The sequence below is a fragment of the Musca autumnalis genome, unplaced genomic scaffold (genome assembly GCF_047663935.1).
Source record: "Musca autumnalis isolate F117 unplaced genomic scaffold, ASM4766393v1 scaffold_2, whole genome shotgun sequence".
NCBI classification, from domain to species: domain Eukaryota; kingdom Metazoa; phylum Arthropoda; class Insecta; order Diptera; family Muscidae; genus Musca; species Musca autumnalis.
Genome location: NW_027411755.1, coordinates 199,661,730 through 199,681,975, shown reverse-complemented (window position 1 = coordinate 199,681,975; position 20,246 = coordinate 199,661,730). Strand labels below are relative to the sequence as shown.

General features: G+C 32.9%; 1 protein-coding gene across 5 annotated transcripts in view; it reads right to left on the bottom strand.

Moving 5' to 3' along the window:
• Positions 1 to 9,530: 9,530 nt before the first annotated feature.
• Positions 9,531 to 20,246, bottom strand: part of qtc (GRIP domain-containing protein quick-to-court) — a 171,888-nt gene continuing 161,172 nt past the window's right edge. For 3 of the 5 annotated variants that reach the window (XM_073970591.1, XM_073970590.1, XM_073970589.1), the window contains 2 exons: positions 20,035 to 20,124; positions 9,531 to 9,791 (listed from right to left, as the gene is read on the bottom strand). In XM_073970591.1, the coding sequence (XP_073826692.1) occupies positions 9,588 to 9,791; positions 20,035 to 20,124 (294 nt within the window). In that variant the 3' untranslated portion in view covers positions 9,531 to 9,587. The remainder of the gene's footprint in view (positions 9,792 to 20,034; positions 20,125 to 20,246) is intronic. The other 2 variants (XM_073970593.1, XM_073970592.1) reach the window with 1 other exon arrangement.

Here is a 20,246-nt window from a genome sequence, read left to right as displayed (position 1 = left end):
AAAAATGTAAATATAAAGCATGCAGAACTGTCGTAGGTCATTTTTTTACATATTTTTTTAGCACTAGACGGGAAAACTACTGCAAGTAGTAATATTTTGCAGGTTCATTTGTAAGTACCATGGCACAATTACCCAGGTAGTGGTATCGTAAAATTTTGGATATGTTATGTCAAAATTTTCTTTATTTTGTTGGGGAAATTACAACAAAAATAATATTATAATAAAGGGATTTGACTTTTTTGTGCCATGGTTAGTACAATACACAATTAATGCAATATATAAATAATTTTACGATAATTTTCGAAATAAAGTTGTAAAGGCCTGCGTACATAAGCTGCCTTGCCTGCTTACCTTGCTTACTTCTGATAAAAGAATAAAAAAGAAAAGGGCAACCCAGTTCGAAATTTCCTCGGCCTTCTTTATTCTTTTATTTTTATTATGTCAAAAATGAAGCAGGAAAGCAAGGCAATCAGGCAGAGCAGCTTATGTACGCAGGCCTTTAAGGTTTATATTTGACCTGTTCCAGCACTCCAAAAATCTACTAGTTTTTACATTTTTTTTGTGAAAAGATAAAAGTTAGTAGCTTCTTGCAGGTTCTGGAACAGACATATCGTATAATTTTGATGCCTAATTCAATTTACAACAGCTTGTTTTAAAAATTCATGTTCGATCAGCTGCGCATATGCATCTACCTTGATTATTGTGATATGTTTGAAATCAACAAAAACTAAGTGGAAACACCGGTGTGTATTTCAGGAGTTCGTGAAATACAGTGGATTTTGGAGCGCAAACTTAGCATAAGTTTACATTTACGAAATCCACTTGATTTCAAGGGTCAATTCCATTGCTTAAACGTCAAATGAAATCGAATGGATTTCAGATGAATTTTAATTTGACATATACGCAAAGAGATTGACAGTTGAAATCGAGTGGATCTCGTAAATGTAAACCACGCAAAACAAAAGGTTAGACAATGAAAGGGTTAAGCCCCCGGCACATACGGTCCGTTGTGAGTCGCGTCACGCGTTAGAAACAACAACCACATGAAAAAAGTGTAAGTGATGCCACGTTTGTTCTTAAAGTTTTCATGTGGTTGTTGTAACGCGACGCACAACTGACCGTATGTATTTGGCCCTTTAAGCTTTACGCATGGCACAATAATACAGGTACAACGACAAAAACAGCTGATTATCACATTAGTTGTCAAAATGCATTATTGTGTATAAAATTACTCAGAAGGCACACGCGCAAAATTTGCAGTAAAGAAAATTGAGTTTTTGGGTAAGGTCGGGGACGAAAAACTCAATTTTCTTTACAGCAAATTTTGCGCGTGTGACTACTGAATTACATATAAAAGGTAAAGAAGCAATTCACAGTAATGCGTTATTTTGACGTTTGGTGTGGTCATGGCACAATAATACAGGTACAACGGCAAAAACAGCTGATTATCACATTAGTTGTCAAAATGTATTATTGTCAATAAAATTACATACAAAAGGTAAACAAGCATTTCACAGTAATGCGTTATTTTGACGTTTGGTGTGGTAAATGTTCCGATTATTGTTTTCGATGTAACACATTCTCATTCCGCCATGGCTTTACGATTGCTGTACTTCTATATTCCACATATAGATGGCGCGTAGATAGTATGATTACAATAAATTTGGCAGCATTTTGAAAATTTACGGTTTATGTACTTGCTAAACATGACAGATGTTGAAAAGATAGCTTCGTTCCAGTACTTTTTTAATGATAAAAGTGTCAAAATGTCGAAAATGTGTTCCACATACACATTTTTCCAAAATGTACGGGAACGGAAAAATGGCAGAAACGTCAAAAAAAACTGGAACAAATGTCAAAGTAGGCGAATGAACCAATCAGAAGCCGTCAAACATGTTGCACATTTTTGCTCGCCCAAATTTGTCGTGTAAAAAGTTTCTAAAGAGAAAGCTATTCAGCGCCATTTTTGTTCAAAGAGAAGTGGACATTTTGCAACTTTTTTGGTGTACGGGAACGCATTTTGGGGAAAAATGTGCAAAATGTGTTAAATGTGTAAAAACTTTTAAGTTCTGGAACGAAGCTGATGTTGTATAGCAAAGCTTGAAGATACAATACTAATTGCTACTTTACACTATCAGTAGTGGGATTCTGTAACTCATTTTTGCTGTTACCAACAAGAATCGGTAAAATTAAATTGCAAAATTATGACTAAAAACATAAAGAAAAGTTGGCATCACTGTTTATGTCGGTAGAGACTAGCGACTACTTTTTATTCATCGTTAACTTACCGAAAATTTTCGTTAATTATCGAAATCATAAGCATTTTAATTTTACCGACAATTATCGATAACAGCAAAAATGAGTTACAGAATCCCACTACAGGTACGTGATGGAAAACGATTCGACTCGTTTTGCCATAAATCGAAATCGTATATTTATAATTTTGGTGAATATTTTAATGAAATTGAAAATGGATTTTAAAAATATTATTCAAATAAGGGGCGTTTGCGAAGCAAAACTATATATGTATATCATCAACGGCACTTCGATTATATGCCTTTTCGATTCTGCAAATCGAGTCGATTCGGTTTTCATCACATACCCGTATATGTTTTTTTTACATATGTATGTGTGTCACTTTTAATATAGACAGTATCTACACAAAGTGAAAACACATACGTAAAAAACATATCGTTTAAAGTAGCCATAATTAAAGGTATCTTCCATTTAGCATATAGCATTGATAAAACACTTGCATTTTCATTACATATTTCATCTTATCTATTATGCTATGTTTACATTTAGGAAATCCACTCGATTTCAACTGTCAATTCCATTGCTCAAACGTCAAATGAAATCGAATCGATTTCAGATGAGTTTTCATTTGACGTATACGCAAAGGAATTGACAGTTGAAATCGAGTGGATTTCGTAAATGTAAACATAGTATTACACTGTGAACACAAATTTTGGGGCAGAGATAATTCCTTTTGGAGATGAAAGGCCTTGGTGAGTATATTAAGAACCCTGAAGAACAGATCCGCCGTGAGTCGAACTTCCGAGTTATGGCGTGATAAAGTTTCTTGCTGAAGACAATGTTATATCCTTGTTAACTGTTGTTTTAACTTATTTATGAGATGACTGGCAATTGCCACAAGGAAAATTGCCTAATGTAAATATGGACTAACAGAACACAAAACACAGTTTTTCTGAGCAAACAGGGGTAAATGTCAAAAACATTTCGAAGCTGAAAAACGTCATCTTGAGGTACTATTATAGCGGCTCTTAAAATAAAGGACGAAAAGGACATTGAAGGAATCGAGTTAGAAGGTCGAAGTGCTCCACGAAAATAGTCCTCATTCGATTTTACTGAAGACATGTCATCTCATAAATAAGCTAAATCAACAGTGAGCAAAGATATAACGCAAATTCCTGATGGCTTACAGGGTCTCTAGCAAAAACTTCATCACGCCATAACGCGGAAGTTCGACTCACGGCAGATCTGTCCTTCGGATCTGTTTTATAGAATGTTAATCTTGTGAAAACCAAGCGGAAACTCTTGGTTTTGGGATCCGTCATTACAACAATAGGTGTGTTCGTTTACTCAACAATTTGTACAAATTTGTATAAGTCCAGTAACTTCTTGTAATCGACGAAGGTCTTTTCTTTTCTTGAATAGGATTGTTATTTTTGAACTTAGAAGCTTGAAATTTTGCAATAGCATGTATTTTAGTCTTATGTATTAGATACAATCAAAAAACGAGTTTATAGAATATTCTTTAACGATATTCAAAAAGATATCCCACTATATTTGTTGTACTTACCAGAATATTCCAAAAAAAGTCTTTGTTTATTTTTAAATTATTTTTTTATTTTTGTCTAAGTATTTTTTATATTTTCGGAACATGAACGCTTTTTCTGCTGGTATTTTTTTTTTTTTTGTTTTTATCCAAAAGTTTGTTTTTTTCCTGGATATTTTCATATATTTGTTAGATGTTCCTCGTAGTAGATGTTATTGTAGTTTTTTTCATTAGAAAACCTTATTTTGAGTTTTGCTGTTTTATTTCTTCAAACCATAGTAAAATGTTAATTAAAAAGTATGCGATGAAAGAATTGGGTTATTGTTTCTAAATTCTATAGCCGGATTCTCATGAAAAATATTGGCTATTCACTGTTGTGAATTCTTTCGTTTTCACTGTGGTAAATTATGCTATAACAATTTTCAATAAAATATTTTTAAAATCTCTAATAGAAAAAAATTAAATTTCAATACTACAATTAGCAATACTAAAATACATTTGTTTGATTTTTTTTCTAAAAGAAGGCCAATGTTGTGTAGAAAAATAAATAAATTTTAAAATATTTATTTTTAAATAATCTTTTATATATATTGGTACATATTTATGTATATAAGATTTTTATTGTTTGCTAAAATTTGATTTATTTTGGACGTCTTAAAAAGCTATGCTAAAAACTACTCAAATAAAGGGTAATATTAATAATTAAATAATACTATATAGATGTAAAATTGTTGGTGTTTTAGATAAATTGAAATCTTAGGTCTTTTATATAAGAAGATCCTTATATCTTCTATAAAGGAGTCTTAGGATTTCCAAAAGACGACCCTTTGGTCGTCTTTAAGAAGACCTTATTGTCCTTATAAAAAGACCTTATGGTCCTTGTAAATCTTCTATACCATGACCTTTGGTATTCTATGAGAAGATGTTTTAGTCTACTCTTTGTATTCTATATGATGACCCATTCGTTTTCTATAAGAAGACCCTTTGGTCTTCTATAAGAAAGCCTTGGTCTTCTACAGAAAGGCCCTTATTCTTCTATAAGAAGACCATTTGGGGTCGTTTGGTGTTCTATACGAAAATCCTTTGGTCTTCTATAAGAAGGTGTTTTAGCCTTCCATGGGGTGTTCTATACGACCACCTCTTGTTACTTGGTATGACCCCTTGGTCGTCTATGAGAACACCCTGGACTTATATAGGAAGACGTTTTGGTATTATTTGGCCTTCTAGTCCATTATTGCCCACGAACACATACTGAGTTCGTGCAAATATTCAGAAACATATATCCATTCGTATGCAAGTTATTAATTTCGCGCCACAAGATCAGTGATTTCGACCAGAGGAGGAAGCTAGTCGGTTGAAAATCGGCGGCGCGTCGCCGCCGCTCGTTTTTTTCGAGTCGAGCCGCCGCCGATTTTGTCGGCTCAAATCGGCTAAAAATCGCCAGCCGTCAGATCGGTAGAAACGGCGCGCGCCGATAATTTTCAGCAAAAATCCATGAAATTTCGCCATATACATAGTCCCGGTCCACACTAGACTGATTTCATTTAAAAAATTTCATAAAATTTTGCTTTCTTAGTATTTTATGAAATTTCTGTAGTGGGGAATTTGATCTAAGAACGCCTAATTTTATGAAATTTTTTAATGAAATTCATTCTAGTGTGTACCGGGACTATGTTTAAACTACATGTTAACTAAGCTGAAATTTAGCCGCGAGTCGGTAAATAAGCCGGCGCGCCGCCGCCGATTGTCTTGCACAGATGAGTGGTCTGATTTCGACCACTGTGTGCCGCCTCATACCCTGCGTTTACACATGACAGGACAGTAGATTACATGTATTGATTGTCAAAAAGCCAAAACATGCCTTTGTGACGTAGGCGTCCAGACAAGTGCGAAAACAGTTGTAAAATTATGAATGAAAATCGTCGATTTCTTTTTGTTTTCCATTCACATATTTTGTGTTTGTTCATGTTTTTTTGTTTTCAACACATTTCAATTATTAGGGGTGTCTTTTTACTTACTAAATGTTGCTGAAACATTTTTTTCAGCAACTTTTCCTTTATACAACTGTCAAAATCTGCAACATTAGTAATAATTATTACTAATTATCACGTAAAAAGACACAGCTATTATCTCAAATATTTCTACAAAAGATGTCAAAAATTTGTTAACCCGACTGTCTTTGAAAAAATTATGGGCAGCTGGAAGACAGCCGACAAATGTATGTATGTGTTAGTAAATCAGAGTTGTATTTGAAGACAAACTGTCTGGTGTAAACGCCTAGATACTAAAATCACTGATGAATATTTCCCCACCAATTTTTTTCGGTACCATAACTATAGAAAGCAGCAGGACCTGCTCTCGATTCACTTCGATTTTTGTTGAAGCAACTTGCATTCGCTGCCTCCATTACGACGGTAAAAGTTTTTCAGGGGAAAGTCAATATTTCTTGTGGCGGTCGGAGAGCACGATAACTCTCGAACCGTTCAACCGATTTGCTCCAACATTTGGTCTTCGTCATATTATATCCAAACTTATGGCCTGTTCCCGTACTTTATAAAGTGGTAAAAGTCGTAAAAGTTGTAAAAGTCGTAAACGATTTTCATATAAATTTTGTGTACGGGAACGCAAAATGTGTAAAAGTGGTAAAAATTGTAAAAACTTTTTAGTTCTGGAACAGAGCTTTAGTTTCATGGGGCAATACCGGTGCACAACTTCTGGTACTTCTCCCCAATATTTAAAAAATGTCACTAAAATGCTGGGACGATATCACTTGAATGAGGCAACCAATTTGGTCCAAACTTTGGATCTCCTAATATATTGTCAAAATTTAGTTTAACTTCTAAAATGACCCATGTCGGTCCTGCCTAAGGGTACCTCCCCCCATAAAAGTTTAACATTTGTGTCTTAAGGCATGGGTACATAAGTTGCCTTGCCTGCTTACCTTGCTTGGTTCTGATAAAAATTAAAAAAAGAAAAGGTCAACCAAGTTCGAAATATGCTCGGCCTTCTTTATTCTTTTATTTTTATTATGTCAGAAATGAAGCAGAAAAGCAAGGCAACCAGGCAAGGTAGCTTATGTACCCAGGCCTTTAGTGCAGTTAATTCCTAATTCACATTTTTGTCGGCAAGTTCAAATGTCCAAAAAGGCCAACAAATTCTGAAGAGACCTTAAATACATTCGATCTGTCCGTAGGTGAAAGTTTCACTTCACATTGGCTGAGGGTATATATCTGTCGGCAAAGCCGGCTGACACATTTTTATTTGTTGTTTTTTGACATTACTGCCAGATCTACTGTTTTTCCGTTCCTTTACTTTGTGCAAAAGTTGTTACGTGAGAGCAATTTTGACACTTAAAGCCACTGGCCGTTTAAACGCCACAAAAAATGGTTGCAAAAATTGGCGTAAAACTCGGGTATATTTGCATATTTTTGTGGAATTTGTTGCATTTTGTTATAATAGGCCTGTTCGATAACTTCGCAAGTAAAAAGTATTTGCAAGTTTTTGCAACTACTTGCAAGTTCTGTCAATTCTCTTTCACTGAACAAGTTTGTTATCGAACAGCATTTTGTAAAAGCTTGTACAAATTTGTACAAACTTTTGAGTTATCGTACAGACCTAATATTTGGTACAAATTTGTACAAACTTTTACAAAATGCTGTTCGACAACAAACTAGTTCAATAAAAGAGAAATGAGAAGTAGTTGCAAGTACTTGCAAGAACTTGGAAATACTTCTTACTTGCGAAGTTATCGAACAGTCCTATTGTCTGTTATCTTTCATTTCATGCTTACAGTACGTTTACATTTACGAAATCGAGTGGATTTCAACTGTCATCGCCTTTGCGTATACGTCAAATGAAATCTCATCTGAAATCCATTGGATTTCGTTTGACGTTTAACCAACGGAATTGACAGTTCAAATCAAGTGGATTTCGTAAATGTAAACCCAGCATTATAAAGTTTCATTTGGCCTATGCATTTGGTTTAAAACGCAAGCAATTCAAAAAAAATCTACTTTTTTGTAATTTTCCACTTTTGATGAAATATTTAAATATGCCATAAAATTTTAATCATAAATGTTACATTCATTTAAATTCAGGGATTTCTTAGGAATGTAGGAATAGTATTTTTCTCAATCAAATACCAAGGGATTGTCATGTAGGAGTACACCTATATTGGCCTTCAAAGTTTTCAGTATTTTTAAAAGAAGGCCCGAATGAAGGGAAACTATGCGTTTCAGAGAAAAAAAGTTATTTATTAAAAAATGCTTAAAAAGTTTCAGAAATATCATTTAAGCACAAACAAATTTTTCGCCGCTAAGTGCGTTAAAAAAATAATGGAACAAAACTTATGTTTACAGACGAGAATAGAGCGCGCTCTAATAAAAAAAAGTACATACATATGTGTTGTCATCTCATTTTGATTCATCAAAATCTTTTATGTATCACACCACGAGTAGAACTTACAAATCAGAAAACAGATACAGAACATACGAAAAGCAGATGGTCTGATGGCACCTTTAATTTGCACAGTCATAGGCTGAGGGCATGGCACAATAATACAGGTACAACGGCAAAAACAGCTGATTATCACATTAGTTGTCAGAATGCATTATTGTGAATAAAATTACATACAAAACGTAAACAAGCAATTCACAGTAATGCGGTTTTTTGAGGTCTGTAGTGGAATTCTGTAACTCATTTTTTGAGTTACCGACAAAAATCGGTAGCATTAAAACGCAAAATTATGAATGAAAAGTATTAATAAAAGTTGACAGCACTGTTGCTATCGGTAGAATTTAGCAACAGCTTTATTTTGGTTGTTAACTTACCGAAAATTTTCGTTAATTACCGAAATTATAAGCATTTTAATTTTACCGATATGTGTCGGTAACTCGAAAAATGAGTTACAGAATTCCACTACAGGTTTGTTAAATGGACCGATTATTGTTATCGATGTAAAACCTTCTTTTTCCGCCATGGATGTTTTTGCCGTTGTACCTGTATTATTGTGCCATGCCGCCATGGCTGAGGGCATATCACAGCCGACTTATTTTTTACTTTTTTTTATCTGCATCGGGTTTCTACTGTTGTTGCTTTTGTTTTTAATTCTGAACTAAATCAATTGATATAAAACACCACAACAATGTTTGTATGTATTTATAATAATAAATATTTATTGTTTATTAAATAATAATTAAACAAAAAAAGAGAAGGACACATAAAATTCGTTACAATTTTAATTTAAAATATTTTTTTGCTGTTGCCGAAAAAATATAAAAATTAAAATTGAAATAATATACAAAAGAAATGAATTATTTTAAACATAAACTCTGCTTACATAAGAGGGCGGCTAAACGCAAAACAAACAAAAAGAAATAGAATAAAAAATTGCAAGGGATGTGATAAAAAATAATGGGTACTTTACACGATATGTTTTTACATATGGGTTGTCACTTTTTATATAGGAAATGTATTTGCAAAGTGACAGCAGATATGTAAAATAACATATAGTGTGAAGTACCCATAAGAAAAAATACAACCAAGTGTGTGTTTTTTGTTGTTGTTAAATAACAATAATAATAATTCCAACAGGTGTTGATTTTTTTTAATAATCATAATAATAATGGTTGGTAATTTTTAATAATTTTAATTCTTTTATATAACATTAACTATATAAAATTGGGGTGTTTTCTCAAAGTCCCCAAAGGTTTTGTTATGTATTAACTATGTATTTTATTTTTTTAGATTCCCTTTGTTGTTGTTTTATTGGTTTTTAGCAATTTCGTTTCTATTTCGCTGTACGGGCCTTGTTGATGACCTGTTTCTCGGCTTCGCTGAATTCCAATATGGATTCAATGGCCTGTAAATGGCCCTGTGAATTCTCCTTGTCCGTCAGGAAATAATAGACGGCACTTTTGAGGAATTGCAGTGTTACCTCGGGATCCACATGGGTGCGATTCTTTTGAGCTTCCAATAGACGGCGATAAATGGTCTGGTGGTTTTTGTTGAAAGTCCAAGGCGGGGGATTTTAAATAAAACAAAAAGTAGCATTTTGAGGAATAAAAGACAAAGAGCGGAGAGAAAAAAAACGAGAGAGAAAGAGAAAAAGTAAGGGGAAAAATAGAGGTATATTTTTATAAGAATTTCATTTAGCAATATTTTTGGTGGAAATAATTTTGTTTTATTAAATATTGGATGGGTAATTATATATTTTTAAAACTAGTTACAAAAAACAAATGGAAAATAAAAAATAAATTAAACATTAAACCAAATAAAATAACCATAATTTTAGTAACAAAACCAATGATTTTTTTTTATATACAAACAATCAATATGGATGACCATTTAATGGAGCGGATTTCATTTTTATTGTTATTGGGAAGGTAAGTGGAACTTAAAAATTATTATTACAAAAATATATGTATATGGGATGTAACAAAATGAATAATTAATAAATAATTAATGTGCTTAAATGTTAATGGTTGCTGCTGAAAAAAAGACGTTAATAAGGACACAACAATGAAAATGGAATGTTAGAATGAAACCAATGACAGATAATAACCTACAAAGAGTATGTTTTTTCAACATTTATTCAACTTCAACTTAATTGTTTGATTATCCAAAATTTATAATAAATATATTTATGTATGTAACATAATGTATATACGAGAGAATTCTGTTGTATATTAATCTAAATAATTTATATATATATATTTATTTTAAACAATATTTTCTCAATTTTTTATATTTTTTATATAAAACATGCTAAATTAAAAAAAAAAATAATAATAACATCTAAGGTGTTGTGTTTTTTTTTTACATTTTAGTTCTCAATTTACTTAAGAAAATATTACACATTTCCAAATGTTTATATATAAAAATCCTAATTTAATATCTGTATATATTTTATTAAAAAATGTTGTTCTGTAACTTGTTGTGTTTCATTTCGTGTTTGTCTTAGTTAATTTTTCATAAAATGTTTCCTTGTATATTCTTTACATACCTTTCTTTACATCTCTGGTTGTGTAAGACAATTTTCTATATATTTTACTTTTATATTTTACACAAGTATTTTATACTTATAGAACATTTACACAACAATGGAAAATTTTTAAAAAATATTCTTAATTTGTTTTTAGAAAAAATGGAGAAGGAGAGAGAGACGAAAATATATAGTACAGAACAATGAAGTTACAATAAGAAAACTTATTGGAAATTATTATTGTTTTTATAGTTCAACTAAATTCACCGAAAACTCAAGAAAAAAAATAATTAATTACAAATACATAAATCTTAAGTTTTATATTGCACATATTATGAATATTTTTTCCTTTATAACTTTTGATAATTGCCCTCTGTTTAATTTGTAAATTTTTTTATAGAGTTTCTCTCTATTTTCTCATTGGTAATATTTGACACTTATAAACCTCTCTGTACACTGTTATTTAAAATACCTAAAGGTGTAGCGGTCACCTTGTTATGATTTCATCTTCACTTTTTTCCACAAATATAAATCGAACTTGAATTCTTCACCTCACTCATCCTAATCTTGCATCATAACTGTGAACAAATGTTGAACGTAATTCACAAACTGAAAATTATTTGCAGTGTATGTGAAAATAATTCTCAATCACATTAAGTACAAAGACGAGTACGAACCTCACCAGCAAACAAAAAAAATCATTACCAAATAACGGGTTTTTCTAGTACTTGTTGGTAGTCGTGACTACTTACAAAACACCCTGCTACTAACACCCATTATTTTAACAAGGGCATGTCACCCTGAATAACTAGTTATTCTATGACCACTATAAGACTATGTTTACATTTACGAAATCCACTCGATTTCATCTGTCAATTCCTTTGTGTATACGTCAAATGAAAACTCATCCGAAATCGATTGGATTTCATTTGACGTTTGAGCAATGGAATTGACAGTTGAAATCGAGTGGATTTCGTAAATGTAAACATAGTATAAGTGGTGTTTTAGGTGAAAAATAAGCTAAAAACATATGTTCCGTGGTACAATCAATGCAAGGTAGGGCAAAGCAACCAGCCGATTCCAATTTTTTTATTTGGGCCGCTTATTCTTTCAAATTAGTATACACAATTTGTATACAGTGAGTGTCAAAAATATTCGGTTTTCAATTTTACCAATAATAACACCTCAGTATTTTAGAAACCCATACCCAATAACCAAAAAACCAAATCCTTAACTCTGCGTTTAAAAATGACAGGACAGTTGAGTACATGTATTGATTGTCAAAAACCGAAAACTTGCCTGTGTGACGTAGGCGTCCAGACAACTGCAAAACCAGTTGTAAAATTATGAATGAAAATCGTCGATTTCTTTTTGCTTTTCGTTCACATATTTTGTTTTGTTGCATCCCAGTCCTGGGGCTGGATTCTTGTTCTATGAAAATTTGAAATGAAAAATATTTCCTTTATAATTTTTTTTCATTTGACAGTTTTCTCCTTTATAAAAGTTTTCATTTCACCTTTTCATAGAAACAGAATTGAGCCCCTGTCGTCGTTTTTGTTATTTGAAATAGTTTTGTTTTCATTTGTTCAAAAATGTCCATGTTTACTGTCTACGAAAATTACCAGACAGTGTCGAGGCAACTAGCCAAATGTTTGTATTGGTTAGTAAATCAGAGTTGTATTTGCAGACAGTCTGTCTTGTGTAAACGCCATGTAAACAAATGTTGGTCCTGTGGCAATTAAAAAATGTAAATAAGATTGGTCCATGGCAACCCTATAAGCAAGAATAAAACAGAAACGTTTGTTAACCCTGTTTTCTATGCGTCAAAAATATTCGGTTTTTGGAACTTTTGTTAAATATTTTGCCAAAAAACAGGTCATTAACGAACTTTTCCCGCAATATTAGTATACATTTTAATAATTGCGAACAAAACTGATATGATCCAAACGTAAGAATATTTGTTCCAAACATATATTACGTAATGTGGACTTTATCAAAAACCTTCTTGGAATATCTCTCCGGCAAACGTAAAAAATGCTCGAATTGGTTTATCGCTGAATTGGTTTGAAAATTTTTGCCGAAGATAGTCGTTGTAGTCGATGTAATATTTTCCTGGAGGACTCAATTACAAACAAGTTTGGAACCATACAATAAATCGGACCAGAGATAACTAATGCCAAGAGATAACTAATGTCAAGTGATTTATATGAAGAAAATTTTATTATTTTGTGCCTCTAGATCAGAGACATCGACGAATTTGTCTGTTCTAACTAATTCATTTACTTATGATCGTTTTTAAAATTATATTCTCTATTAAGCCAAGTATCGTTAAACATTCGTCAAATCAAAAGCGGCATATACCAGTATGCCACTCAGTTCGATGTCGTTAAATTGAAAAAAAAACTTAGTTCTCGTCAACAAATCTAAAACATTTCAAAACTAAAGTTGAAATGTGAATGTTTCAAATAATGTTATTAAATAAAAATATACAACTAACATAGCATAATGTGCAAAGTTCTTATACATATTTCGAATTGTGGCAAAACTAACAGCCAAAGTACAGGACTAAATTTGAAAACCAAATACATTTGCAGACTACTTGAAAATGTCCGCCCATCTGTCTGGATTGCTACTGCACATGATAATTTTCGAACAGAGAAACAGATTTAAACTTCCCCACAAGATTTCAAGGACTCTTTCAGGATCGTTTTGAAAATATTACTGTAGACAGTACTTATGGCCCTGATCTAAATTAGATACTTTTTCGTGAGGAAGTCCTTAAAGCTCTACGAGTTCCAATTAAATTGTATGAGCATGTGGTCCTGATTCAATAAATAACAAGTAAAAAAGTATCAGTCGGCTTTGCCCTTATACCCTCAGTCTATGCGAATTGAAACTTTCATCTACGGACATATCGAATGTATTTAGGGTCTTTTCAGAATTTTGTGGCTCTTTCTGGACATTTGAACTTGCCGAAAAAAAATGTGGATTAGGATTAAAGTTCAAAAATGTTGCCGAGGAGGTACTTGAAGGAATGGACCGACATAGTCCATTGATCCGACATGGATCAATTTTTCGATGAGCCATATTTTACCCGTATGAAAGTGTATATACCCTCATTAGCATAAATATACATATATACATATTTTAAAACAAAAACCTTTTCAAACCCTTTATCAAAAGTCGACAAATCTTAGTCTGTCCGCCGATTCATATTAGCTCAATGCTATGCGACCTACTTTTTATCGCCGAGTCTTACGACACCAATTATAGAGAAATTTAAATGAAAATTTCGTCTACATTACACTCAGGTTTTATGATTTTGCCCGGCCTGGGAATCGAACCGCTGACCTATTGTGTGCAAGGCGGACGTGCATAACACTGCAGCACGGCGGCATCAAATTCCAAGAATGTCTATAACGGTCCACACTTGATGGTACCTCTTCAAATATTTTCGATTAAGTCAAAAAGGCAATAAACAACACTGGGGAAAATACTACTGAGTACCCGACTTGTCCGAAATTTTGCATATCATAAAATTCTTGTCAATGACCAAGAATGTTCTATATTGGGTCACTATTTCCGGTGCCACCGCCACAAAAGTTCAAACATTCGCTAAGTTGCAGCATAAGCTGTTCGAGGCAGTCCAGAATACAATGATCTATTTTTTTGTGGAAGTCGACACCTCATGTCAAACTGGGATGAAAGCTCTAAAAGTCCTACTACGGCGAATACTCTACGGCGATAACTCTCAGAAAAGAGGAAGAGAAGCCAATACTTTCCAAATTATCGGTCACAAAATGTCCCAATATTTTGGATCTCTCCTGTTACACCTCCGACACAAACGTGCAGTAAAGTCCAGGTTTTTACTGGAAGCTTTTTAGCGGTCTGTATTACAATGTTAAAGTTTTATTCTCCATACCACACTCGATAATGGACCGAAAGTACCGGAAATTCCGATTAAGTGGTGGTCTTGTAAATGGCGGATTCTGAATTGTATTGTGTAGTGAAGAACGCGAAAAATGCCCTCAATGGAAAATTACAACCGGAGTTTATGTTTTACTCTACGCTTGTAAAATAGATTGACGTTTCAAAGCATTCATTCTTAGAAGTTCTGTGGAAGTGCTAACAAGTGTTAATTTGCAATCAATAAAGAAAAAAAAACTATGGAGTGTGTAATGCTTGCGGAAAAAATTAATTCAAATCTTCTTTTCCTAAAAAATATATAACAAAAAGTCGGTGTACAAGAATGTGGTAATGTATGAATGTTGGCGCGATGGGTGTAAGTCCAGGTTGAATTATCATCCGGATGGAATAATAGATTTTCTTATCCTAAAAAATTCATATACCGTAACCACGAACACTAAGAAGATGAATTTAAAAAACTGTGTGCTCTAAACGAAATTAAGTACGAAAGTGTAAATATTCCCAAAACTTTGGGAGCTCTACCAAGTGCCATTAGTGGTGTGAGGACAGCTTTTAGAAATGTCACTGGGAGGTAGAGTTGGGCAATCTCGTTCCTTTTGCGGTTCGATCTTTTCCGCTCCGCAAAAGGAACTAGGTCGTTCAGTTAGTTCCATAGTTCCTTTTAGTACCAACCTTTATATGTATACCCACACTCATACTCGTTCACTCAGTTCATATCGTTCGTGCTTCTTCTTCATCAAAATAAATTGTTTTCGGCTTTCTTCATGGTAGATTACAAATATTTGATTTGCTTTGAACTTTATTTTGTATTAAAAAGCCTATAGGCCAATAACACTGGTCAACACGACTTTTGTTTCAACCGAAGTTGTTGTTGTTTCTAAATGATATCGGCGAGTTATTTTCAAATCCGGTCCCGGTTTTCCTCTATCAGCTCTTGTTCTTGAGATATAGCTCAAAATCGGTTTTTACGAGTTTTATCCAGAATATCGTTATTTTCGCATACAAACAAATATTTTTGCGGTTTTTTCGGCGCTAGTATATTAAGAAGATGTTGTACGCTCGATACAAAACGTTTTTTGAAATAATTATGGCGAATATATATATCAAAAAATATAGAAAACATACGTTGGATCTTGTAAAAATTGCATATTTTGAGTGCTTTAAGCTGTAATTACGTCATCGGGGGAAGTCATAGAAGCTTCACATGGCATTCCGGATATGCTCAGGGTGTCTACTATATAGTCCTGTATTCAAATATGTAATATAAAGTTCATAGCGCCCACGATTCGCCCATGACCTTAAAATCGTATTGAAGACTGCTAAAGGAAAATCATTTACCAGTGATATCATTACCAAATATGCCATTTACTTTTCAATGGCAGTCTTCAATACGATTTTAAGGTTATGGGCGAATCGTGGGCGCTATGAACTTTATATTATATATTTGAATACAGGACTATATAGTAGACACCCTGAGCATATTCGGAGTGCCATATGAAGCTCCTATGACTTCCCCCGATGACGTAATTACAGCTTAAAGTACTCAAAATATGCAATTTTTACAAGATCCATCGTATGTTTTCTATATTTTTTGATATATATTCGCCATAATTATTCCAAAAAACGTTTTGTATCGAGCGTACAGCATCTTCTTAATATATTAGTGTCGAAAAGCCCGTAAAAAAATATTTGTTTGTATCCGAAAATAACGAAATTCTGGGTAAAACTCGTAAAAATGGATGTTGAGCTATATCTCAAGAACAAGAGCTGATGGAGAAAAACCGTGACCGGATTTGAAAATAGCTCGCTGATTTCATTTAGAAACAACAAAAACTTCGGTTGAAACATTCAACTTTTTCAATTTTGTTGAGCAGTGTAATCTAATACAATATTCTCCAGCTTATAGTATCTATTCTATTAATATAATAAAAGCTAAAGTAACACAGAGTCTTAATTAAAAATATTAAAAAAAAACCTAATAACGACGTATGTACATTAATAGTTGCTTCTGGAAAAGAGAACTACTCACAAAAAACAAATTTACAATCGTTTTGCTGATTAAAAATACTTCAGTTGCTTTTTTAATTCGGCAAAGATCAGTTTAGTAAGAAATGAAAAACGAAATGGAAGAGAGAGACAACTGATGTTAAATGAACTGATGGAACTAACTGAAAGAGAAGAGCAAAAAGAATGGGAGAAAAACGAACGAGGGAGCAAAAGGAACTAGCTGAACCGCATAGTCGGACCTAGCACCGGTCGTTCCTTTTGTGGAGTATTTTCTTTGGACTAGTTCGTTTCGGAACGACACAACTCTACTGGGAGGTAAGTACATATCTCAAACTTTTATGCATTTCCATTCAAAAACCAATCATTAATTTTCATATTAAAAAGGGAGACGAAGAATTTAGAATTTGACAGATTGAGGCGTGGTCTACAGTATATAGCTTCAAAAAATTGTATAACTACTCCCAACGACAGAAGGGAAATAATCGATGCTTTCACCCTAGAAGCAGTATGGGAGTCATTTTCATTACAAAAAAATCGTAAGGATAAAGCCTCTGTTAAAGTTTACTGAAATATTTAACAAAAGTTACAAAAAACCGAATATTTTTGACGCATAGAAAACAGGGTTAACAACGTTTTCTTTCTTATTCTCACTTATAGGGTTACCACGGAAAAATGTTACATACATTTTTTAATTGCCACAGGAACATTTTTGAAGTATTTGGTTTTTTGGATATTGGGCATGGGCTTCCAAAATACTGAGGTGTTATTATTGGTGAAATTGAAAGCCGAATATTTGCGACACTCACTGTACATATAAGCTGTTGGTCCTTCTACTTCTTCCACCTTCTATGATAAAAGATGGATTTCGCCAATTCAGAGTGGATCAACTATGATCGTCCATATACGTTAATGGATGTACAACAACAACAACATTTGCTCTCTTCATTCTCATCTGCCGTTGTAAACTTTACAATGTAAAGCAACGGAAAGATACTCTCAGGGAGGAGCATGCATAAAATATTTGAACATCACTGGAGTGGATATAAACTTCATAGATGGCGAAAGACAATTTTCAAAATGTTTACAATATTTATAGAATAAAAATCTTATCTTTAATTACTTTCAGATCGGTTGCGAAAACTTTATTGTTTATAATCAAAGCACACGTACCACTTCGGCCGTCGAAGCCTATAACGGCGTATTGGGAAAGTGTATCCCGTCAAATGGAATCTTTTCTAATATTTTAAGAGTAGAGATTTCTCTATTCTTACAGAAAGTGGAGGTTCTTTCAAAAAGTGCCGAAAGATAAATAGTGTTATAAGGGTCGCCTTGATAGAGGAAACAACAAAATTATTCAGTGAGGGCAAAAATCACATTGACCACCTTTCTCTTACGAATAAAAATAATAGCATAAAAATAATAGCATTGTAGCCGAAAAAATTCCAGCAGAAAACATTTTTGAAGAAAACTCAATCGAGGAAGTTGTTTCAGGAGGAGAAGAAGTTTACGCAGAAACTGAAACTAATAAGGACAAGGTTAGAGAATGTGTAGTATGCAAGGACAATGTAGCCAATGTGATGATGCTTCCGTGCCAACAACTGAAGTGTTGTTCTGCTTGCACATCCACTTTGGCGAAATCTGAACATTTTCTTGGTCCATATTGTAGAGAACATGTCAAAGATACTATAGTTATTTTTATATAACTGATAAAAATTAACATTTTTTTGGGGTGAAATTTCATTTTTTATTTTGGGACAAAATTTCACTACTCGAAATCACCCCAAACTTGGGGCAATTTTTCACTTTATTGTTGGGGCAATATTGCATTATTTTGGTGTAAAATTGTTTGAGCCATATTGGGGTCAAAATTCGTTATGCAGTTGCAACCTAAATTTGGGGCGGAGCCGAAAATCAGAGCACATTTACAGCCGAAAGGAAAGCAATCACTCACTTCCGTCTAAAAAGGCGTTCATGTACTTCGCAAACTATCGTGCGACTGCCGTTACCTATCCTATGCGAAATACTTCTAATTTGAATGTACAATTGTACAACTATGTTTCATAAATGAGAGCCAAATGAGAAATAAAAGAAAAATCCACATATACATGCAAATATTGGAATATGTGTGATTTGTTTTATTTGAGAAAATAAAATGTGTCGGTATTTTGAATTATTTAATTGCACGATGATTTGCGAAATACATGAACACCTTGTTAGACGGAAGTGAATGACTGCTTTCCTTTCGTATTGGTTTTCGTCCGACATAATTGAACAGGCTGTTAGTTCTTCCAGTCCTTTCTGGACTCGTGCAGTAATTTTAGCTTGATCGGACTTATATAGCGTCGGGTGACAAATATATGGGGATACATTGAAATCTGTACCGATATTCATCGTTTTAGAGAAAATTCCGACTTGGACAATAACATGTATTTTTACAAAATTTTATATAAATTGAACAATAAATTCGAGCGTATTTATAAAGTAGTTAGTAAAATTGTAAAGTATGTCATTATTGAGGATCGTAAGGTGAAACTAAATTTGTTTTGTATTTCTGAAGAAAGTGAGTAATTTTTTTGAAAATGTTCTATTTAAAATTTGAGATTATTATGAGATAATATTTCTACACTGTAAACTCTGCTTCAGATTTTCGTTTGTTTTTACCTCCTCGCAGCATAACTGCTATAATTCTCATTAAGTTTAAACTAAAAATCCTATAATGTTATTTGATGTATAAAATATCCTATTTACATCATAATATAATATTTCGAGATTTTCTATTTCACCTTCGGCTGGAGATTATATTACATTTGTTGTTAATTAGACCACACCATACAAATAGGAAAACCTTTCCTTTCACATTCCACATCAATGAGTTTTATGGTTAGAATGAAAACGACGTTAAGTAAAAGTAAATGGTTTTGGATGAAATATTACACACAAAAAATATAAACTTATATTAATGATGTTTGTTAGACAAACAGAGCGAGAAAAAAAAAAACAAACAAATAATGAAACAATAATAATGGAAACCCATGGAAATGACATCACAACACCGCGTACAACCAAAAATGAAAGAAATGAAATTTCTTTGGAAACCAAAATGGAAAAACCAAAAATGTGTGGTGTGAGAAAAAAATTAATTAATTTCGCACATTAAAAAACCAATATGAAATTAGTAAGTGAGCTGATTTGATTGAAAAAATAAAAAAAATTAAACTCAAACCCATTTAAAAAGTAAAAAAAAAGATTTTGAAAAAACCAAAATCAAAAAGTGTTGTTGTTTCACAAAAACTAATATTTGGAAAATTCGTTTACAAACCTTACGCGCGCCGAGAACCCATAAAGAAATAGCCTCTTTTGCAGTAAGGAGAGCATGATTACTGCCGCATTCATTTCTACATTCTGCTGCCTATAAATAATATTTGGGGGGATAGTAATTTTGTTTTGGAACAAAGGTACACAATATGTTGTTTTTTAAAAATTAATTTTTCTTATTTTGTTTTTGTTGTTGCTTTTTGCTTAAAAATTATG